Source organism: Ostrinia furnacalis, unplaced genomic scaffold (assembly GCF_004193835.3).
Source record: "Ostrinia furnacalis isolate ACB-3 unplaced genomic scaffold, ASM419383v2 OfSCF3837, whole genome shotgun sequence".
Lineage (NCBI taxonomy): Eukaryota > Metazoa > Arthropoda > Insecta > Lepidoptera > Crambidae > Ostrinia > Ostrinia furnacalis.
In genome coordinates, this window is record NW_021134076.1 from 157,793 (window position 1) to 182,899 (window position 25,107).

Below are 25,107 nucleotides of genomic sequence, written 5' to 3' on the forward strand. Positions count from 1 at the left end.
ACTGCGCCTGCGGCAGAATATCCGTGGTATTTTTTTTTAAGTATTTTGATTGCAGAAAAACTTCAGGGAAATAACCAAGTATTTTTTTTTACTTGTTACATCTCTAATTCATTGTATGCTCAGTGAGATCCAAATCCAATTCCCAATTACAGGAAAGTTGGCACCATTAACCCTTGGGTCGGTGTGCCCAACTAGCTGTAAGCGGCCATTCGGTGCGGTTGCGCGCCACGGTATAGTATCAGTGCACTGTAATCTGTTACATACGTATTACATGTTATATATACGTGTATTACATGTTAGCACCAACAAATTACTAGTGCAAAAGAATTTTGTGCGAATAAAAATGCCTATTAAATCAAAGTTTAAGGTGATGTTGACTTTACAATGTTTTCTCTGGACCAAACTGCTGTTATAAGCGATTGTTTTACAGTGTAATTTTCAGATCACCAATTTTTATTTTATAGATTCAATAGGACAACCAACAAGACACACACTAGAAGACAATCAATATTTACAACGTATTTAAACTAATTTTCTAGGAAAAGCGCGTCCATGAGCAGTAACTGAGAAAACCAAAAATCTGATTTTATAACTTGTTAGGCCTTTAGAGAGATATTTACATGCGTTAGTTACCTACTTTCTTTTCCGAAAATACACATTTTTGATATTAATGAACATGGCAAACATTCGATGAAATCTATCTCGGTTGTATAAAACTAAAATAATCAAAAAGCACGATAAACCGTTCAAAATGGTTATTTAACAAATTATCAATATTGCAGCCAAACAACGTTAACCTCTGGCCTCGCCTGTTTGCCTCCCCTCCACCCCCTAACTCAATCACACCTATTATCGTATCTATGACAAATAGACTTTATCATTTTCAATTACAGACAAATGGGAATAACCGACGCCACATGAACGAAATGCATTTCCCACGTTAGATGAAATTTCTATTTTAGCCTTCGTTCGTTTCAGCCAAATGACGTCCACTGCTGGACAAAGGCCTCCCCCAAGGTTTTCCACAATGAACGGTCGTGCGCTGCCCGCATCCAGGCTCTATCCGCGACCTTTACCAGCTCCATTTTAGTCTTATTCTAATAATTTTCCTTCCTATCTTACACTTTATCATAATAAGGGATTAGGTCTATTTGCATCTACAAGAAATTGCAAGAAATTCAGGCAGTACTTTTCCCAGTTCTGATCCTAAATAGACAGCAACACACCGAAATATTTAAAGCTTTTCCAAGATCACTATCAAGTGTCACATATCATATCCGGGCCTTTTCAAGGCGAGAGTGAATAGGCACTTACAGGGCAGATATGTACCATTCTAGACTGCATCCCACTTAACATCAGGTGCGATTGTGGTAAAATACCTGCCTAGTTATGCATAAAAAAATACCTCTATTATTTTTAATTTCGTACTCGCTCTTTGATATTTTTAAGTTATTATATCCGATAAAATAGATCATGTTTGTCAGGTATCTAGGCAATCATTATGATGAATGAAAAAAATATTTAGAACTAGCTTTTCGCCCGCGGCTTCGCCTGCATGGAAAAAGACTGTTTTTAGGGTTTCCCCTTAGGGTCCTTGGACTTAACGAACATTGAAAAAAAGAATTGGGAAAATTGGAGCAGGCGCTGTTGAGTTATGCGCTTACCAACACAATATCCGGAAAAGTGACCATTTATAGAGCTTATTAGAGCTTTATTTGTCTACGACATGCGTCATTTACAAAATTCATATTGCGACCATGTTTGCAGTCAATCAGCTGATTACCATTTAGATAATTGTAATGGAGCATTTGTTTGTGTGTTTGTTTGATACGTCCGGTGTTTGATGAGTGGTGATGGAATTGATACCTAATTCTGGTCGTCCTCGGTAAATCTATCTACTCTAGATGGATAGGAAAATAATCATTGGTAAATTTCAAAATCATGGTATCTTTGTCTGGTTCAATTATTACTTACCTTGTTTGTTGCGGAGCTTCTTCGCAACACTTGCCAAATTATGTTGGTCTCGAAGCGCTGGTAGAGTAAAAAGATTATGAGACATGTAGAGGCTCCTTAAGAGCAAAATATTTGGCGATTTGTAAGCAGTATTTAATAGTCTATACAAATAAAGAAATTTTGACTTTGACTTTGACTTGCAAATCGTTAATTAGTCTCAAGGAGTCTTTAGATGTCTCACTATCTTTCTTTTGGCCCTACGCTTCGAGACAAACATTTTAGCAAGTGTTGTGAAGAAGCGCCGCAACAAACTCAGTCACAATGAATCTCAGGGTTTTTTCTTTACAGCTGTTGTCAATCAGCTTTAAAAACTCATATCTATGCTAAAATATTACTTCCTGATTTCCTTTCTTCATTTCTACCTTTAACGTTCTAACCTTCGTGAGTATTAATTCCCCAATAATTACTTAACTTTGACTCCTAATGCAATTAACTGAAGTCCTCGTTTTGAGTTTATGCTCTATTCTATAAATTACCTGCCTACACCGGTATGCAATCAACTCCATCCATGTGACGTAGCCCTAAGCCGGCGCAGACGGCCGTACGACAAAGAACGGGCTAGGGAGCATGTGGTCAGGACTGGCGCTGTGGTCAACACCGTGGCAGCTTGTGTAGTTGTGGTAGATATGATTTTGCAATAAGCATGTATATTATATTGTGCTAGAGACTGTTCTATAAATTACCCCCTCATCGGTATGCAATCAACTGAATCCATGTGACGTAGCCCTAAGCCGGCGCAGACGACCGGACGACAAAGAACAGGCTCTGGGCGCGGGATCACGTGTTCAGGGCTGGCGCTGTGGTCAACAGCGCTGTGATTCGAGGGTATGAAGAGGCAGGACTCAGCGGCCAGAAAATGCCAGACTTTAAAGCAGTGCCCATTATTAGTCAAGTTAAACTTCAGAACAACCCGAAAGGCAACGAACGATTCGGCTGAAAACCCTATAATATGGACCCCAACACCTCTGTCCATACACAACCTCATCTGCCTGCATATAAGAGCTTGCAGGAGTTCACTAAGATTGCTCGGCCAAACTTCGCTATGACCCAAGTAATAACCAATCACTGTTACTTCTCAATCTTACTTCAATTATTGTATTGAAAATCTCAAGTAACAATAGTTTTTGAAGGGCTTTTATCAATCCTTAGTAGTTATTATGTAAAAGCAAGCCAGTCAAAATTATCACATTTTACATGAAACATTGTATCACATGACGATCCAGGACAAGGTGCAAGCCCTAACCGGAGCGGTGACGCACAGCACCTGAGATGTTATCTAGAATAAACTAGTTGCCGGTAACTGAGCTCCCAAATGATATATAGAACTGGATAAGGCTGAAATAATTAAACTAATGGGCCATTTTACTAAGAGGGGCTATTAATATTTGGAGTAGGTCAAGTGCGTGAGGACTAGGGAACTGGTAAAGATAGTTTTGGACAATTCTATGAAGTGTTTTTTAATTTGTAATTATAGACTCCACTATAAAACAGACTACTAGTAGACACTAGTATACTATTTATTTATCTTTTAGTAAACTATATTTATTTTAATTCAAATAATTCACTCGTTAAATAGAAGCAATCACGGTTTTCAAAAGTATTTAGCAACCAAATCTCAAACTTTTAAAATCACTGTCACTAAAAACTGGCTAGATTATTATGTCAATTGGTCTTTCGATAGTATGTTATTTAATGAATTTAATTTATTTTCTCGTCACGTTAACTAATATTCCTAGTACATCTAGATTTCTCTAAAGCTTTGTATTTGCAGTGAGCTTTCGCTGATAAGACTTGAATTTACGGAGCGTAACGAACACTGTGTATGCAAAGCTTTATTGGTTTAGGTATTTGGATAAATTCACTACAACTACGATTTCCAGAAAGTTCACAACTAAAAAGCGTCGTCGTTTGGAGTTTGAACATAATTCTTATGGGTGACAACAGCATTTTCTCTGAAATGCATTGTTCAGTTCAGATATTTCTTGGATGAATCTATCACATTTCCCACGCACATTTTTTTGCAAGGAATGTAAAAGCAACTTTTTTAGAGTTGCTGATGATTTTACCAATCAGTTGACCCTTAAATCCCCCTCATATAGGGGTATACAGTCCTTGGAGGTAGAATCTTACATTTTTCTGGCGTTAAGAGTAGGCGACTCTTAATTCGATCTAAAATCTTATAAATGTAGTTAATAAATAAAATAACAAGCACATTAAACTCATTTAAAACGCCACCTGTTAAATCTGGTATGGACTAGTTTCAGTTGCTTTTTTTCCCACATTCACCGCACCCACAGTTTCTGTCGGGCAGTTTAGTTACACGCTTTTCCTCTAGATGGCGCCAGTGTACAAGAAAATTGTGAAAACATTTTCAGACTGATGATTTAAGTACGAACGTAGCTGCTAGATGTCGCTGGCAGGTGTATTGTGACATTAAGCTGTATTTTTGTCTAATACCATATATCATATTAAAAAGTCTTATTTTTCAAAAATCTTTTGCAGTTTTTCATAAAAAAATATATCAAAGCATAAATTATCTTTTTAGATAAGTATTTTTAGAGTAATTGCTCAACACAATATTGATTGCTTTTTGGTAATTTTTATTGATTTTATTATCAAATCGTCTACACTAATGTTATAAAGAGGAAAACTTTGTTTGTTTGGTTGTAATGAATAGGCTCAAAAACTACTGGACCGTTTTCAAAAATTCTTTCACCATTCAAAAGCTACATAATTCACGAGTAACATAGGCTAAATATTATTTTGAAAAAAATAAACAATAAAACGAGGGCGGGTCCACTATAGGCTATATAATGTACTCCAAGCGGGCGAAGCCGCGGGCGGAAAGCTAGTATGTAATAAAATGCGTTATAGGTTACACGTGCTTGGTCATTAATTTGATCCAATAAGATAATGATAATAGGTATTACACAAACACTGAAACTAATCCAAGAATAGAATACTAATAATAAGATCCAAATTCCTTTTCGAAGGGTCCGGGTGTTCAAAGCGGATTGTATTTCGTATTTAGGCTGTGAACCAAGGCTGTAAAGCAATAAATTTCTCAAACGAAATCTAAAATCATCAGTTAAAATGCCTACATTTTAAAGGTGAAAGAGCTTCGTACACAATAGTTAATTTCATTCAGCGTCTCGCCAAGGATACAGAGGCAAATTATTAATTTGTACTCGAGTGCAAACAGCCTACGCGTTTACGTAAAGTGTAGCTGAGAATCACAGGTGATTAAATTATAACGAGGGGACTCCCAAAGGGAATTAGGATGCCAGCTTTTGGAAGATAGAATTTAGTTGGCAAATCTGAATAATTTATTCCTTTAAACTGAGTTTTTTATTTTATTAAATAGTATCGTAGTCCCCTTGGACCTGAAAATGGACGCACTTATTTTGCGTAATAAAACAATGAGATGCTATGGCAAACGTTGGACTTCCTTTTAAGAGGGAGATGATTATGTTACAACCGGATACAGGCTATAAATAACAAAAAAATACGTACGTGTATTACTCGTATCACGTGTCGTTTCTATTGATGGAAAAGTAACATAAGTTATGTCAATGCTCAAAGAAAAAAATAAGGAAAAACAAATTTTATTACGGGTTCAGCCTACTCAAAGTNTTCAAAGTAAAATTAAGACATTTTTTATTCGTCAGCCATTATACATTTTTTAACCTTATGTAATTATTTTTTTACTTTTTGAGTGTAGACAATTTTATGTAAATGTGCCAAATGTAGAGAATATTTTAATTTGAACATTGATCGTTTTCTTAGTAAACTTAATCTATTATAACTTAACATTTCGATTCCATTTATATAGGTACTAGGAATAATTTCATTCCTTTCCTAGTAAATAGAATGTCAACAGGACAACAAATAATGAAGGTAAGGAGTTCAACAAAGAACTTTTTAAATTCTATAGATGGCGAGTTAAAATATTAATAGACAACGCTCATAAGCAAAATTTGAAAGAACTCCAAAAAAATATTATCAACGACCCGGGTAAATTCTGGGAGCATGTTAAAGATAAAAAGAGGGAGAGATGTCACATCGATGCTTTTAAGTTTAATGGCAATAAAGTGACTGGTCAGGCTGCAGCCGACGCCTTTGCCGAATACTTTGGCTCAGTGTTTCAGAGTGAGGTTCCACAGCTAGATTCTGGTGAGGCTGCACGTTCAGCACGTGCGGATGCCACTGCCATTTCTATAGATATCATTGACAAATCTGATCTAAGAGAAGCAATGAAGCGCATTAAGGCGCGATCATCTGGTGGCCCCGATGGTATTCCAGTGTTTCTTGCTAAGGACTGCATATCTGCTCTTCAGGANGACGAAAACGTGCGCATACCTCACTCCCTGGCGTGCTGCGAGGAACCGCTGTGCCCGGAGCCACGTCACTATGTGCTGCCGAGAGATGGAGATATCTCCATCTCTACTATGTACAGGAAGGTACTACAGTAGAGCAGGTGCGTGCCCATCTTAAATCTATTTGTAATAGTGACATTTGTACAGTTGAGGCTTTAAAGCCACGTGGGCGTTATGCATCATTTAAATTAGCAGTTCCTACTAAATATGCTGAAAATGTTATGTCTTCCAATAACTGGGCAGAAGACATCTGCGTGAAGCCTTGGCGTCACTCCTTTCGTGTCAAGGACAGTAAAAAGTCAGAGACGTAGACGAATCAAGAATGTGTCCTTGTGCTATCAGAATGTTCGAGGGCTGCGGTCTAAAACAAGCGTGTTTCTTAATAATGTTACTCAGTCGAGTTATGATATTATAGCCTTGACCGAGACATTCCTGACCAGCTCCGTGTCGGATGGTGAACTCTTTCCACCAGGTTACACTGTGGTTCGAAAAGACCGTGTGGGAGATTCTGGATGGGGGGGAGTTCTGTTGGCAGTACGCGATTGTTTCACTGTTCGAGTGATTGAGGATGTCGATGGTCTTACACCCGACATGGAATTAGTTTTAGCTGTTGTAAATCTTATAGGAACCAGTTGTTTATTTTGTGTTGTATACCTGCCTCCAAATTATAATAATGAACAGTATCTAAATGTATTGACATGTATTGAAAATGTAATCTGTACCTACCCGAATATGAATGTTTTAGTTATAGGTGACTTTAATCTGAAGTCATGTAGTGCTAACGTTAATATGAATTTTAATTTATTTTGTGACTTTTGTAATCTCCGGCAATATAATAATGTAGTAAATAGGTATGGTGGTATGTTGGATCTCGTGTTGAGTAACCTCGAATCCGAGCAGGTTATGGTGTCTACAGGGTTGGACCCCTTAGTACCAATAGACCACTATCATCCTGTACTTGAAGTTAGATTTAAACTTCCAGTTGGTTTCCTGTCAACCACGCCACCTACTGATGTACGCCCTAAAACTAGGCCTGATTGGAACTGGCGTAAGGCTGACCTTTTAGGTTTATACGGGACGCTAGCTGATATAGATTGGTCTGATTTGTTTAACGTTGACGATGCTGATTCAGCTGTAGATCTGTTCTATACGAAGTTATATGATAGGATAAATTGTTTTGTACCATCTAAAACCAAATTCACGTCCAATAAACAGTACATTTATCCTAAATGGTATACCGCAGACATCATACGTAATATTAAGAATAAATACTTCCATTTGAAACGCTATAGGAGTGAAGGTAAGGAGTTCAACAAAGAACTTTTTAAATTCTATAGATGGCGAGTTAAAATATTAATAGACAACGCTCATAAGCAAAATTTGAAAGAACTCCAAAAAAATATTATCAACGACCCAGGTAAATTCTGGGAGCATGTAAAAGATAAGAAGAGAGAGAGATGTCGCATCGATGCTTTTAAGTTTAACGGCAATGAAGTGACTGGTCAGGCTGCGGCCGACGCCTTTGCCGAATACTTTGGCTCGGTGTTCCAGAGTGAGGTTCCACAGCTAGACTTTGTTGAGGCTGCACGTTCAGCACGTGCAGACGCCACTGCCATTTCGATAGAAACTATTGACAAATCTGATTTAAGAGAAGCAATAAGGCGCATTAAGGCGCGATCATCTGGTGGCCCTGATGGTATTCCAGTGTTCCTTGCTAAGGACTGCATATCTGTTCTTCAGGAGCCCCTTTTGTACATCTTCAACCTCTGTCTCAGACTTTCTAAGTACCCGAAGCTGTGGAAGACATCGCGCGTTACGCCTATTCCTAAGGGGGATTCCACTATGGATGTCTCTGGTTTTAGGCCTATTGCCGTACTTTCAGTGTTTGCAAAAATTCTGGAATCAATTCTGAATCTACGTATCGGCATACAAGTCAACCACTTGCTGCATGATGATCAGCATGGCTTTCGGAAAGCACGATCGACCACTACTAACCTGGTTAGGCATGTCGATTATGTGCATGCTGAGATGGATGCTGGTCATCAGGTAGATGCAGCCTACTTTGATTTTAGAAAGGCGTTCGACATGGTGGATAATGACATTCTCCTTCAGAAACTGGCTCTTATAGGATTCACCCCAAAACTTTTAAATTTTTTTGCCAATTATCTTGGAAATCGAAGTCAGTTTGTAAGACTGAATGGATTTGAGTCTGATGAATACTACACACGATCAGGTGTCAGTCAAGGTAGTACTCTTGGACCAACGCTTTTCTTAATTTTTATAAATGACCTACCTACATGTGTTAAATTTTCTGAATGCCTACTGTTTGCGGATGATCTCAAACTTTGTTTGGGTGTCTCCAGTGTTCCAGACGCTATAGCATTGCAAAGCGACATTGATGCGGTATTAGAATGGAGTGTTGTCAATCGTTTAGCATTTAATACTGACAAGTGTAAAGTAATAACTTTTTCACGTAAACGNTACTTTTATTGCCTCATATATTATTGGTACAATTGACCCGTTGTAGGGGTCAATTGTAACATGAGACATCGTACAGTTCAAATTCGTTTTTCATTAAGTATTCGAAATAATAGTTCAACTCTGCATGCTTAAATTTGTAGCTTAAGAGTCTAGTTTTTACAGCATCCTAACAGAATAAGTTACATTTCATTAGATTTCTCAATATTGAACAATTTCCAAAAAATGGTACTATTGTCCCCGGTCTACCCTAAATACTCGTATGTAACTAACTCTTAAAGATGGAATAGGTTTATACGGTAGAAAGTGCATTAGTGCAATATGCATTATCATAAATTATGTAAAAGTTTACATAAATTTCCATACATTATTGTTAGAAGTTGGCAGATTTTTCATTTTATAGCAAAAGTTGGTATCTTATGCGCGTATTTCCTTCTTACATATTACAGGCAATAAAATGAAGTCCCACCAAATTGATATAAGTAGGTTAGTATGGTACGAGTAAGTTAGGAGATAACTCAATGCCTTATGTCTAAAAAGATATTCATGTAGACAATTATTGCAATGCATTTGACTATGAAGTCGGTATCCTTTTTTAGTTATACACACACAGCCACACTAGAATGGTAGTAGAATCGAATCCTACTGAGGGTAACTTTTGGGCCTAATGAGAATTACAAACAGACCAAAAAGAGGCTGACCAAGGTGACTGAGTTTCTTGCGCCACTTCTTCTTAGCACCAGCCCAGTGGTGGTAGGGCAAGCTATTGGGACGTGTATAAGCGCCCTGGAATGGGCCTAAGTGCTGATTAAGAGATTTGATAACCGCCTCTGTGGTCTAGTGGTAAGACCACCTGCTTCAGACGCAGAGGTCCCGGGTTCGATTCCCAGTGGGGGCAGATTTTTCTGTTCGGTTTGGTTGGTGGTAGGGCTTGTTCTAAGTCCGCCTGGCTAGCTACCACTATCTTACCTAAGTCTGTCGCCATAACAACAATGTTAACAGCATTATTGTGTACCGGCAGTTATAGGTAAGATAGCCAGTTCCTCCGTGGTTGAGGATTCCGGGTGAAGCTCGCTTCCACCTTCAGCCTGATCGTCACTTACAATCAGGTGAGATACTGGCCAAGAGCTTCCTTGATGTGGATAATGTAAAAAAAAAATTCGATCAAAATAAGCAAAAACAAAAGACGTCGAAATAAAAATGGCGAATTTAAAAAAAATCTCTCATTTACAACTCACGTAATGTACTGTAATAAAAAACCATATCAAATTACACAGCAATTATCCGAATAACTTTTAGGCACCGTAATATCGTTAAACGTAATGCCCTATCCAAGAGACGTTAGGCGTTCCTTCGCTAATTTTAGGAGCATCCCAGTATGACTTTGGGAAAGTGTTAATTCATACCTATGTCTTCCATAAACGCACATTAATTACCTTATAATGATTCATAAACCCAGACCCATTCCAGTGAGATATCGTAAAATAAACACACCCGTTACTTGCGTGTGTTATTCTAATACAAGCCAGAATAAACCCTGTTTCGATGTACGAAGACGCACTTTGGGTGGCGTTTTTATGTAGTTTTGTGATTGCAGCAAGATAAAACGTAAGGGTGAAATTAGGAAACCAATTAACAGAGATAACATTGAGAAAGACTTGTTATATGTATGTAATGAAAATAATGCCTTTAAAAACGTGCGTAGGGTTGTTAAAGTTTCAGAGATAACATTTTTATTTTTTTTATTTCTATGTCGACTAGAATTGCTTGCCACGGTCTAGGTTTACCTTATCTCTTTGATATCTCAAAAATGGCTGACCGAATAACTATTATACAGGGTGGACCAGAAGAAAATTCACTTTTAAAAATTCAAGGAAACGAAAACTGTTCATTTTTGTAGAACTTTAACTATTGCAATTTAAAGGAAATTTAGTGCAATTTATTTTTAAATTTACCTTTAGTAAAATAATTAAAACAATATTGCTAACAGACTAGGCATAAAGTGCCGCCCGTACTATTCGATGCCATATTGAGATAAGTTTTTTTCTAGACTAAATTAATTTAATGTTGCGGTGTAAAATGTCCAAGGATATTTTATTATTTCCTGAGGCTAGTGGTATCTTTTATCAAAGGTTAAATAGGTACCACCGAATAAAATTCCCAGTATCTATAGCTAACCAAAGTAAGTCAACAAAACCAACCCTGAAAAGAAACTTGGCGCGGACTCTTGGCAAGCGTCATGTAGAAACTCAATTATTATTTTGGCTTGGCGAATACTTTGTTCGTGAATTACTGTAGCCATAACTCAATTTAAAATCGTCTACGTACAACTTCGGGAAGGTTGCGTTTTGTTTAATGAGAGTTGATTGGATCGCAGGTGTGAAGTTTAATGAGTTTACGACAGCACGTCAAGGTATACGAATTCAATGTGGTACCGTGAGTAGTTGGAATAAGGACGAAGCACACTTATTAACCCAGAAAGAAATCGTAACAATCAACTTGATGCGGTCAGTATTCTTTGTATGAAACTCCGTACTGCTACGTAACATAAACGCCTCACCTCGCGGCGAAAGGCGATACGGTGTTGATTCCTTTCCGGGTTGATAAGTGTGCAATGACCTTTAGATGTTTACTAGCTTTCCGCCCGCGGCTTTGCCCGCGTGGAATTTTGTCTGTGGCAGAAAAAGTTTATCGCGCACTTCCCTATTTCAAAAACCGGAATAAAACTATCTTTATGTCCTTTCCCGGGACTCAATTTCATTAAAATCGGTTCAGTGGCTTAGGCGTAAAAGCGACACAGACAGAGTTACTTTTGCATTCATAATATTAGTATAGATTAAACAAGCTACCAGGAAGAGTTGAAGTATTGTTCCATCAACCGTTTATTGACGTAATCGATTCTCATCACTCGACCAATTTGTCGCCGAAACCAAATGAAAATCGCGGCTTTCGAACTCACTCGTAAAAGATTTTATAACTTCGACTTTTCATCTAACTTACGATCCCGACAGTGGCGGACTTGAATCGTCCTCGGAACATAATAAGGCCCCGCAATTTCCCGTGGCCCGACTGAGTCAACAACTGCCCATCCCCCAAAACGGCCACTTTGTCAGCCTTAAATGGGGGTTAAAATCGAAAAACGTAACCGTTCCGATTTTACGTTTTATTATTTTAGATTGACGACCGAGATATCGGTGCGGATATGATTAATTGTGAAATAAAATTTAATTGGACTAGAACAATGGTCCTCTTAGAGACTGAAACGACGCTGAAAATCGTTCGATTTCAAGTGTAGATAGGGTTGGTTAGATTTCAATATTTAAAGGCAATTAGAGGTCAAAGACTGTTTTGTGATAATGATGATGGTGAGCACAAGCATTTATTTACCTGGAGTCATGGATGCTTTTAGCGGGTATAATATAAAACAATCGAATTTTACATGACAAGGCTCTTTTTTATTCAATACTTCTTTTTTTTTAGCCCCTTCATACGCGGTTTAGATTTTTTCATACAAATGTTTTTTCCCGCTAACTCCCATTGCATTTTTGGCATCAGTGTCGATCACTAATCACACCCTTATAATTATTTTGAAAATATATTTCATGTACAGAATTGACCTCTCTACAGATTTATTATAAGTATAAATTTAGATAATAATCAGTCTCTCTAAGTCTAAACTAACCACCTGTAATGTGGAGTGTGGACCCCAACAATTTTATTTCCAAAGTTCCATAATAGGAGGCCACTATACGATATACCCCCATAAAATATTATTAAGCTCTCGCCCCATCCTAATGTGCCGCGTTAAAACGATAAAAAAGTTCGTATCGTAAAAAAGTTGACATTCCTTTTTTCTACTATTAACTTTTTAAAAGTTAACTTTTAAAGACACAAAAAACAGAAAAGATTCTGTTATTGCTTCTATAATAATTATTATTGTTCTATAAATGGAATAGTATTAAGGCTGAAATTAGTTTAAGCCATAGAATACTTTTAATGGAAAATATTGAAAACATGGTATTAGGATTAGGTAATTAGATAGCTCAACTATTGAGTAATTGAAAAGTAGCGTCAATTAAGCCAGCTAACAATTTAGAACCTAGAAAAAAAGCACTCTTGTTCTCGTAGTTTCCAAAATTTCTTTCGTTAAGAATTTGAAAGCTATCAGATACTTATACATTCTGTTACAAAAGGTACAGTCCAAAAGAAGTAAAAATAAGCAAAAAATAAATGAAATTACGAAATCGTCATATCTTTGCACAGTCAATTGATTGCGAACGCACCGATCTGAAAATCGGCGTCAAAAGGACACGAAAATTACACGAATAAAATTCCAATAACCACCTCCCTTTGTAATAGTAAACAATTGGTCTCGCATGGCCGAAAAACAGCGCGCGTTCGACCGTACCATTCAAATTTCGAGACGAACGATTCACTATGGCCGAATAATCGGGCTGAATGAACTAGTGTATCCGAAAATCGATAGGACCGATGGACCTTTTGTAATATAAAAATCGACAAGCTTATTTGTTAATATTTTATTCATTCATGCAATGAAATAAAATACGAGAATAAATAAAATATCTGTAGTTACTTTTGATAAGATATAAAAAATATAATATTGATTGCGGAATCATATCGAATAAAACGATTATAATTTAAGAAACCTGATATTAACCATGAGGAGGTAGATAATTTAGCTTAGTCAATGAAATAAAATTAAGTCTTTTACTACAATTATAAATGTGATTCACGCAAACACTACAGAATGGATTTCCATGAAAAACAACAAGCGTGTAAAAATTATGTTTAAATCAGACTATTAGTATAAAGTTAATAGGCTTACTGAAATGCACGCGGGCAAAAGTTTGACGAATGTAAAGTTGAATTTCAAATAAAGTTCCTAAAGAAAGACCTAAATCTTTTTTTTTATTTCAATTGAACACAATCGATTAAATTGGCCATCGATTTTCGGCGGCACTACACCGAATCCGGTCGAATGAAATGCCCCGTAATTTAGTGAAGGGAAAAGGGAATATTAAGTGACATCGCCCCCGCTGACGGCGGCAAGTTTTACAATTGACCGCGTCGGCTTTAAGTGCATCTTTTGGGGAATAGAGCTTTTGTAAGATTTTGTCTATTCTTCAGTTTTCTGAAGGCTTAGAATGTGGGCGTGGTAAAATTTACCATTTTTGGCATAGGACAAACAGCTTAAAAGCACTTTGAATCAAGTAGCTCAAAATTCATATTAAAAATATTAAATGCAATAAGATATCTAGGTAAAGTTGTTAATAAATTCTTAGCTATTGTCATAACTTGTAAAACGGCTTGTTAAAATAAGTGTAGGAGTACCTAAATACCAAACTTTATAGTGCACAATAATAAACAGAATGCAAATCTAAATATTTAAATCTAAACACAAACTTATTTTTACCAAAACAATTCAAAATTGTATATTTTAAAGCACCATCCAATTCACGAGCACTAAAAATCATAGCTGAACAATAAAAAGTTTCGCAAGTGCTGTTTCTGTTTACGAAAACAATCCTCCGATGAGTAACGGAGGAATAACTTCCAAATTCAAATACAGAACAAAGCAAAAAACAAATGAGTGTTGCTACTAGGTATTTTCCGTTACAAAAATTCCGCAAACTTTGCCGCCCGGCGGGAGACCGAAAAAGAATTTGCGGAAAGAATGCATTTAAAATGGCCGCTTTAAAAAACATCACGTAATAAAATTCTCGTCGAATATTAACGTTATTGTTAACGGTATTTCGTTATTAGACGTCGTCAAAGCGAAACAGAATGAGATTTTTCAACCGCTCATTTTCGATGGACGCAACTTTTAATTTAAAAGTCTTAAGGTCAATTTCACCTTTAACTCGAGAACTTTGGCTTTGGCGAAGTTAAATTCCATTTAAAACTTTGGCTCACCGCAAAAATACCAGTCGGTAATCTACGAATGATTTATTCGAGGCTTTAAAGGGTTTCTTGTGGTATTGTTTACTTTGAAGGCAGAAATGGATACAGTTGGCGAGTCGACTGATATTAAATGATCAAAAAATATCGTATTGCTCCAATCGAGAACAACAAAACATGGCTTTTAAATCATAAGAGTTGTTGTAACAATGAGGGTCACAACTTAAAAACATGTTAAAGTTAATTAAATTGTAGATAAGAAATAAATATTAGAAAGGATCCATAAAGAAAAATTTTCCGATAAATGGCTTATTTTATAAGTAAAATACCTATTATTCAGTCGCTACTCGTTTCAGCCCCTTAAAACGCCTACCTCCAAAATATTAACGCCTCGTACCTCAAGTGAAAAAGCCCTCACAAATTATAATCGACTTTCCATGTCGTGAGTAGGTATATCGCGAAAAAAACACCCAACATGGCCGTTCAAAAATGTGTTAACCGGGCTCCGCTTGTATGATTTATGGTGTACTGCAAGGGACAGAGAGACCCTTCGGTGTAGGGATGATCGATGTCTGTTGTTCGACATCGATGTTTCGATGTCGGTAACGACCACTCTATGCTTAGTGCCGTCTTCGAGTCGACAGCGATTCATTTAGGTTGAGTTGTACCATTTTAATTTAACTTTGACAAACGTCAAAAATCTGTCAATCTCCATACAAAAAGCACCGGTTATCGTCATAGTTACCGTTAAAGTTAGGTGTTGCATCTCAGCCTTAGAAATGCGACTTACTTAGGCTGAGTTGCACCACCTAACTTTAACCGTAACTTTAACGATAATCGGTGTTTTTTGTATTCGGATTTTTGACATTTGTCAAAGTTAAAGTAAGATGGTGCAACCCAGCCTTATTGTTTCAAGTATTTTTTGATGATTTCGGTAACGTTATCTTTAAATTTATGATTAAAACCTATAAATCATACATTTTTCTCTTTTGAATATCATAATTTTATACACTTCTAGACTTAAAATTTTCAAGTATTTTAAATTTCAAATGCTTTCGCCTTCATTTTATTAGTACTCTCATGTTATGGTGCGGAAAGCAAACAAAGCTACTTGACTTTTCCGATATTTTCTTTGAACATCAAAATCAAGAATCAAGTAACGTGTTATCGATAAATTCATTTAACAAATTAGCTGTCTATCCCCATCACTAAAAAGGATTGCACGATCCTGGAAGCTGGCGTATACTAATGTTATAAAAATATTTAGGCCCTGATAAGGGATGTTGGCGCTCTATCGACTCCAGGATTAATGTCCTCATTTTTGATAGATTGCACAAATATCTGACTTTATCGGATACCTATTGAATATTCAGTAATCTTTCTTTCGGTACGATATCTTTTATTGAGCCGATTTGTATTGGAGAGTACTTTATAACATCAATAAATATGGCTACTGTGCTACTTATTCAGAAGCAGATTTGTGTGTTTCTAAATTCAATCAAACAATAGATTTATCGTTCAATTATTATCAACAATGAAGTCTCAAAGAGAAAGTTGTTGAGTTAATAAAAGAGCCAACAACTGTAGAATTTGTATACAATATAACCTTTAAATATACAATATAGCCTTTAAAACACGTGCCAATTGGATCCATCTCGCTGTGCCCGCGACTTCGTGTGTGTGAAAATAGTTTGAATTTCGGTTTTTACTACATTTTTTTACTGCTCCTCCCTTATTGGCTGTAGGGTGATGTCATATAGCCTAAAGCTTTCCTCGATAAATTTTCTATTCAATACAAAAATATTTTTTCATATTGGACCAGTAAGTCCCTGAGATTAGCACGTTCAAGCAAACTAACTCTTTAGCTTTTTAATATTAGTATAGAATAGATTACTGTGCCATATTAATACATACTTTTAACAACGTTAACCTACGTCCAGATTCTATCAGAATCATAAAAAAACTAACTTTTAGCTCCACTCGATCTCAAAGATCCTACAAAGTTTGTTTGCCTCCTTATTATTATTTTATGTCCCAAATATACTGTGGACTCGAGAACTATCTACAAATAAATAAACCGTAAACCTAACTTCGTCATAACATTTTTATTGTCGGAACAAGTTGTATGAGAGAAAACTTTGCGAACCGGATGAGCGAGAGGCAGATATCATTTGGTAAGGGATGAAAGAGATGAAATATACTGTCGTGAGCCCAATCAATATGTTGTTTGAAAGCTCGCATTACTATATTTGGGGTAATAAATGCGGGAGAATAATAAATGTCCTGGTATCATTTTGGGTGTTCGTCAGGATTATGGAAGGTTTGCTTTATCAAGGTTTATAATACACACGCATTTATACGATACATAAATAGTTTTATGTAGGCGATTTGTGTATTTTATTAAGTAAAAAAAGAAAAAGGTATAAATTGATATCTGCAGTCGAAGCGTATATGTTTACTGCTCAATACAACCAATACTAATACATAATAGTTGAGGAGTTAGCAGATTACTGTAGTACCTAATTAAATTAAATTAGTTAAAAATTCTTTATTTTAGATAATTTTAAAAGTCCATATTAAGCGGGTTCAAAATTTAATATCTACTGCAATCTTAGCTTTGTGGCTAAGCAATTCTATATTGTTATTCTTTTTCTATTGTAAATAAACCTTGATGTAAGGCAGCCTAGGCGTCTAACATGAAATAAAATATCTACTAGATGATTTTTACTAATGTTCAGAATAATTCCTTGTAGGCAATTAGGTAGAGTTTAAAAATGAAGGAACAAAAGCTATGCGTCTGATTTGAGAGAGTCAAACTCTCTTTTTAATGAAGTTACCTACTCTCCAGCCACTGAACCTTGATCGTATTTTTAGTAACAGTCATAATTATTAAATTTTAAATTCGCATTCTTTATTAGTTCGATGTCCTTTTCAAGGCACTTATTCACGTCACGTCCCTATAGCTTGCTCTACCACCACTTCGGGACACAATATATCGGCTGGTTAGAACCATTTAACCATATAATTTTCTTAGAAGAAGAAGTTAAACTCTGTCACCTCTCAATTCTGTAGAGGTCAAGCTGTAGACCACGCAGGAGTTTCAACGGGAACGAAAAGTGAATAATCCCGTTCAACGGCCTCGGAAGCGATCTATATTTCACGTTGGTTCGTAAAAAAAGGAGAATGTGCTAGTCTAACCGAAATTATTTCCGAAAAGTATCCTTCCGTTGTGTTTATGGCGGTCACGTGAGGCCCGTCGGCCATTTGTCACGGGAATGGGACATGTCCTGCGCACGTTTGATAATTTTGCCACAGTGTTCCGGTCTGAGATAAATTGTTGAAGAATTTAGTTTTCTTACTTTAATTTAAGATTAAGCTGTGATTTTAGTGCCGTTTGTCCTCATATTATTTTTATAGGTTGTGTGTATTTATTGACCCAATTATGAAATCGCTAGACAAATCGCCAGTGTAAATAAATAATTAAAAAAAAAACTCACCTGTTCTACCCACACGTTCGTTGTCATGATTTGATTCTTAAGATTCTGAAAAGAAGAGAAAATAACAGTTAGTAAATATGTCATACATGACAAATATACCTACTTTCTTAAAATAAATAATGGGAAATTAATTTAAAAACTTATCTTACGCTATGATTTATTTTATTTAAGTATTTAATAGGACAACCAATCAATATTTACAACGTATTTAAACTTAATCTAAGTGCTGCCTTAATGATAGGTTGCCAAGGCGTGCAATTTAAACAGTGATGATGTTTGCTTTCTGTATGTTCAAAAACTATTTTTGACAGATAAAAGCTACGAAATTGCTTCTGCACCTCTACTAAACGCATTGCCTCCTATTTAACCACATGACGTTGTAAACACAATCTTCGCATCAAAAAGGTGTCAACCGAAGTGCGAACACTTACTAAAAGTGTAACACTTTGTGAATTTTCACACTTCGCCAACTTGCAGGCCGCTTGTGCAGTGAGATGTAGTTAAATACTAAAATAAGTTATAGGGCCTTTTTGCCCTCGCACCTTGCGGGAGCAAGGCGACTCGAATTTACCTTTAGTCACCCATTAACGCCCTCTGTACACACGTGTGTACACTTCTTTAAACTTTATTTCTGAACGCAACTTCTAATGTTAAGTCAAATTACTTGATAAAACCTAATCTAGATGTCGATACAAGGTAAGAAATATAAAAAAGTTGGAGGGTGGTGTAAAAATAAATGTCTAATTAACATTTTTTTCCGACCTTTTCTCAAAGTGACTGGCGCCGGTTGTGAAATAATACTGATATAATATATTTTAGCTTTATTTTGATTTAATTCTACGTTTCAAGGTAAGTTTACATTGTAAATTATTATTATAAGCTAAAAAAATAATAAATATATACATATAACATACCAAAAATTGTTCAAGAATGTTGGTGTACACGCTTGTGTACAGTGGGTGAATGTATACTAAGAAAAACATTTTTTTCAAGACCAGGTTGATGATTGAAGATGTCACATAGATAACGTTTATCATCTCAAAACGAGTTTCAAAACTAGAGGAAGCCATCGAATCCATTATGGCAGCTGAAGATGACGATACGGAGCTAAAATTTATCATCGTACCACCTGATCCTGCTGTTGTTACTGATGAAGAAGAAGGTGCATAAGATGATTTGACTTCCTCGGTACTTTGAGATATACCAGGTACTATCGAGCTATTACGCGACCAACTTTCAGATGAAGAGCCGGAGTGGGTCAATAGCGATGAAGAAACTCTTTCAAGCCTTGGTCCGGCTCAAAAACGTGCTCGTAACGAAGTTGCTGAAAATCCTACTTGGAGAAAAATATCACCCATTTTTTCTACTGCTCATGAAATCACCCAAACTAGTGGATATGGCGGTCTCAAATGCATGGCGCTTATATGTACTTACCGTGTAAACCAAAAACACAACGTACTTGGATCAATTGGCTTTTAGGCGATCTATTGCCAGATCGTATTTACCCAATAATAAAACGAAGACGCGGCCATCATCGTCAACATCATATTTACAGTCAAGCAATGGAGGGCATAACCGTATTGTAAACCCTCTTAGGTGTGTTATTTGCCATAGTAGGGGCGTTGGTGTTGCTCTAAATGCCTGAAAACGCTTTGCGTAGAGCGACCTTGCTTCGGGAAATTTGTCACCTGATCCGCCCATTGTACACACCTGTGTACAGGGTTTTTTTTCAAGGTTTTTAATTTTTTTTCAATATTTTTTTGTGTTTATAGATTACTTGTAATCCATTCAGTAGCAATAATAAAAAATATTATGAAAATATATCGTGGTTTCACTATGGGCGTTAATGGGTTAAAGATAAAAGGTAATATTCGTCATTCAGTATTTTTTTAACTACAACGAGGAAGCCCTTGGCCTGCATGACTTCACTTGATGGAAAGTGATTATTAGTCTGAAAGTGAAAGCGAGCTGGGGTTTGTGTGTGACTGTTTCGATTGCAAGATTGTAAAATAACGTTTTATTTTTTATTTTTGTGACAATTTTTTGTGTCATTATTACGAAAAGTCGAAAAATCTAAGGCTGGGTTGCACCACCCAACTTTGGCCGTAACTTTGACGATAACCGGTGCTTTTTGTATGGTTTTTGACAGATTTTTGACGTTTGTCAAAGTTATAGTAAGATAGTGCAACCCAGCTTAAGAGTAACTAGTCAACACGTCGGGGCGTTGGTAACTCTGGTGTGCAATGTAAATACCTACGTCACGATCGCTGCTTAATGTCAGTTAGCCCTTAGTAAGTTTGCTTCTTCTAAAATGTTTTAGTTAAAACAATAGTCACTGAAAACCGACAGGAGATTGCTCCGGAAAAACAACTCTTAAACGTCACGTCACAGCTCCAACAACTGTAACCGAAGTGAAAAGTATAGCGGCAACATTAACGAGAGAAAACACACACGCAAGAGAAAGTGGGAACACTCCGCTAAAGTCTCAATGAGTCCCGCCCCAGTTATAGAGGCAGTTTAATGAAATTTCTTGGGAACAATCGAACTAAGTTATCGTTCTTTCGTGTATAAAAGATACCGCGGTTGGTTATGATCGGGCTCTTTTATGGAGCACCTTGGAAATCCAATTCGGTGAGGCATTGGTCGGATGAACAGGAAAAAACTGGAATTAAACTTTGTGGGTTCGAATCCTTTTATTCTATGGGTTTCTTTATAGTTTTTGTTTGCGGATTTCGCAAAAACAATTATCGAGGATTTTCTTTCTAAAGATAGACTCTTTGAAACAAATAATTTTGAATAAAATATCAGATAACAGGATCGATGAAGGGAATTAAGACGCCCCGCATACTACGAACGTTTTTCGGTCGATAGTTTGGTTCGGCTGTTAATAAATAAGTATGGAAAATAATGGGCATGTATGAGAGGGCGTATATTACACAGATTTCGTATCAGCCGACTCCTCATACAAATCAGAAGCCGGCCTAACTATTGGTCGACTGAAATCCATAGAGTGCAGGGAGTTTTAATTTTTACAAAGCCGTAGTCAAATGTAAATCACGTGCAGTCATTCATGTGCTGTAAAATTACTCTCAATTACATAATATATTTGTTGTTAACATGAAGTGTCAGAGTGTTATACCATTGGCACCGAAAACACTACACTAAAACGAGTGGCTAGAGCCTGAACACAAACAATTGAAATTTTAAACAAAGTTGGTAGAGTTGGGCCAACATTACAGCAAGTAAGGTGGCTTCCACACATGCATAGTGTTGGTACAAAATTCCAGTATCTATGTATGTTTTATGAACTGACATCGAAATGCATTTATTGTTGCCATTCAGACACTATTAAATAAAAAGAACTCGCACGATAATTAATATATACAAATGTGGTTTTAGCGTAGCTGACTCAATAGCCAAAACTCTATCAAACGTTAAAATCAGTTAAAAGTTAAAAGTCGTTGACTAGATAACTATTATTTCAAAATAAGTTTGGCGGTTTCGGTTTCGGTTTGATGCGTGATCAACAAACTTTGTATGACTGAAGGGAAGAAACCGTGAAGGATAAATGCATGCGGTGAACGTTTAAATGAAGGTGAGCAATGTAAAGTTTGTGAAGAAATAATTTCAGCAATATCTTCATAGTGAAAGATCACTCTTTAAATTCTTTGATAGTCCCTTTTCAGAGCACTTAAACACGTCCCATACCTATAATATTATAGTTTGCTTCAGAACTACAATATTTCGGTATGCAAGTAGACTGTTTACTTGTTTCAATTTTCATTTAGAATTACATACACAATTCTGCTATTTTCAATTTCATCTCTCCACAAAACTATCTAAGTTCAACAATGCTCGTCCACAGTGTGGTCGCACCTTACCAGCAAAGCGGTAGTTCGCACTGGACCCATTGTTTGAGTCAACTTTAGATTCCCTGACTTTAATTACCGGACTCCGGACTCCGGATCTGATAAAATTGCATTCCGCAAGTCCGGAGAGACGCTAACACAGATTCTTCTAAACGAAGATATTCAGGAATCCTTGGAATGTGTTTCTCCTTTATTTGTATTGGCATTGGCATACGTTGGAAGTGGAAATATTTTCTTGCGCGCCTTTTGTGAGCGAGCGAATTCATAGTTGCAAGATTTTATTTTAATTCGAAATTAAATTAGTTTTCAAGAGAATGCTTTCGGAATCTCGTCTGATTCAAATGAATGTAAAGTTTATGGTAGGTAACATTGCTGGTGGAAGTGATAAAGAAGAAAAAAAAATGGTTTCAACTTTTGATTAAAAATATTTTATAACATAAGCTCAATATCTCTATGAAACTGATAAAGAACCTTTGAGATAAAAAAAGCAAATGAAACCTCTTGAGCATACTTTTATGATTGTTTTTACAAAAATATTGAGAAAGAGTCAATAATAAAGAACTGTTGAGATCATTGGTAAAAAGTGTGGCCTATGGGTTTGGGTCGAGTTCTAGCTATTGTTTTAGATTCATTTAATTTAGTTTGCAAAGAAGAATAATATTTCACTTTTTATCAAATTCGGATATCCATTCGGTTAAGAAATGGGAATCTCTACATAACTCCTGGCTTCCCTACGGTCAGTGTCGCACAATTTTTCACATGAATTATAATAGTATGTAGGTCATGGACCTATAAAAAAAGTCGGACGGATTCTCATCAACAAAATACTGTGACATTAGGATACACCAGCTTGCCTGTACGTACAGGCCGGCACGCACACATTCACACCCTGATACACCACTTCGAGTGCAAATTTCACACAGTTGAAACATTTAAGCAGCGAAAAAACAATACGAATACGACATGTCTTGTGTGATGAAATTGTGTAAAAACCGTTCTGTTCNTAATTACCGGACTCCGGACTCCGGATCTGATAAAATTGCATTCCGCAAGTCCGGAGAGACGCTAACACAGATTCTTCTAAACGAAGATATTCAGGAATCCTTGGAATGTGTTTCTCCTTTATTTGTATTGGCATTGGCATACGTTGGAAGTGGAAATATTTTCTTGCGCGCCTTTTGTGAGCGAGCGAATTCATAGTTGCAAGATTTTATTTTAATTCGAAATTAAATTAGTTTTCAAGAGAATGCTTTCGGAATCTCGTCTGATTCAAATGAATGTAAAGTTTATGGTAGGTAACATTGCTGGTGGAAGTGATAAAGAAGAAAAAAAAATGGTTTCAACTTTTGATTAAAAATATTTTATAACATAAGCTCAATATCTCTATGAAACTGATAAAGAACCTTTGAGATAAAAAAAGCAAATGAAACCTCTTGAGCATACTTTTATGATTGTTTTTACAAAAATATTGAGAAAGAGTCAATAATAAAGAACTGTTGAGATCATTGGTAAAAAGTGTGGCCTATGGGTTTGGGTTGAGTTCTAGCTATTGTTTTAGATTCATTTAATTTAGTTTGCAAAGAAGAATAATATTTCAATTTTTATTAAATTCGGATATCTATTCGGTTAAGAAATAGGAATCTCTACATAACTCCTGGCTTCCCTATGGTCAGTTTCGCACAATTTTTCACATGAAATAAAAATTGTATGTACCTACCTACCGTTTATGCCTTGACAATCCGCTAGAATTACGTAGAATTCCCAAACTTTGTAAGTCGAAAAAGTCTGATATATAACGGTCCTTCTTCAGTTGATAAGCGAACTTTTATACCTAATTTGTACTAATTCATGACCTGCTTATACTATTTGGGCTTTTATGTGATTGAAGGTAGGTATAACCATTTTTAACTATCAAATCTTTTCCATCTTTTCTGATTTTGCTTTTGATATTTAGGATGCAGTTTGAGACCATTTTCTGCCTGTCTCAGTTAATCGTATAATATTCTTGCGTGTCGAATGCTTAAAGAAAGGTTTCCTACGTATTTTAATCGGGTGCTCCTAAATCTTGTAAAGTCTTTAAGTTGGTAGGTACCTACTTAACTTCGTTTAAGTGCTTTTACTCGTACCTACTTTTAAATTTTCCACATTTTCTTCCAATTTTGATAACTTTGAATAGTTCCAATTTAAGTTTTTATCAAGTAACTAGCGGCCGCCCGCGACTTCGTACGCGTGGATCCCGTTTTACCCCCTTCCCGCTTTTCTGTTGAAATTTTTCCTGAATTTTCTTTGCTATAAACCTCACGGAGCCCGAGACCTTTCCAACGAATGCAAAACCGTGGAAATCGGTTCGTGCGTTCTGGAGTTATAGCGTCAGGGAGGAAAACCGGACTTATTTTTATATAGTAGACTATTCATTAATTTCTTTTCGTATGTTACTCTCTTCTTGTGAAAAATATTTATTTTATTTACCTTAACCCTAAGGATTTGCGAACGATTATGTGGGGTTGGCGGGATGACGTCATAAATGCTAAACGACGCATAAAAAGTATTATGACTATTTGTTTTCGTAACAGTGTTTCGATTGAGCATTAAACTGCCTTTTATATTGACGCTGAAGACTCGGAATCGTAAGTAAATTTTATGATATCACCCAAACTATCTGTTTTATAACTTTGTCACGATGTTTGCGACATATTTTGCTCAAGGTGGTGTTGTTATGAACCAATAACAAAAAATTGGGTTATAGGTTATCTCATTTCTAGATACTTTATTATATTTTGTTAATTTTTGTTCTCCAATATTCAGCTTGAGCTAGTGTTTAGATATAAAATTATAATCAACTTTCACTTTCTAAAAATTTTTTTGAAGACATTATGGTGTCTAAAATCGGCCATTTAGATTTTTTCCAATTTTAATATAGCCAGTGTCACTCTCACAATTAAGACGAATCTAACG

The 25,107-nt window shown here is 36.2% G+C and overlaps 1 protein-coding gene across 1 annotated transcript in view; it reads right to left on the reverse strand.

Annotated features, from left to right (window-relative positions):
• Positions 1-25,107, reverse strand: part of nAChRalpha1 (nicotinic acetylcholine receptor alpha1) — a 102,163-nt gene that overhangs the window by 34,282 nt on the left and 42,774 nt on the right. Inside the window, exon 2 of the mRNA XM_028312214.1 lies at positions 18,284-18,328. Coding sequence (XP_028168015.1) covers positions 18,284-18,328 — 45 coding nt within the window. The remainder of the gene's footprint in view (positions 1-18,283; positions 18,329-25,107) is intronic.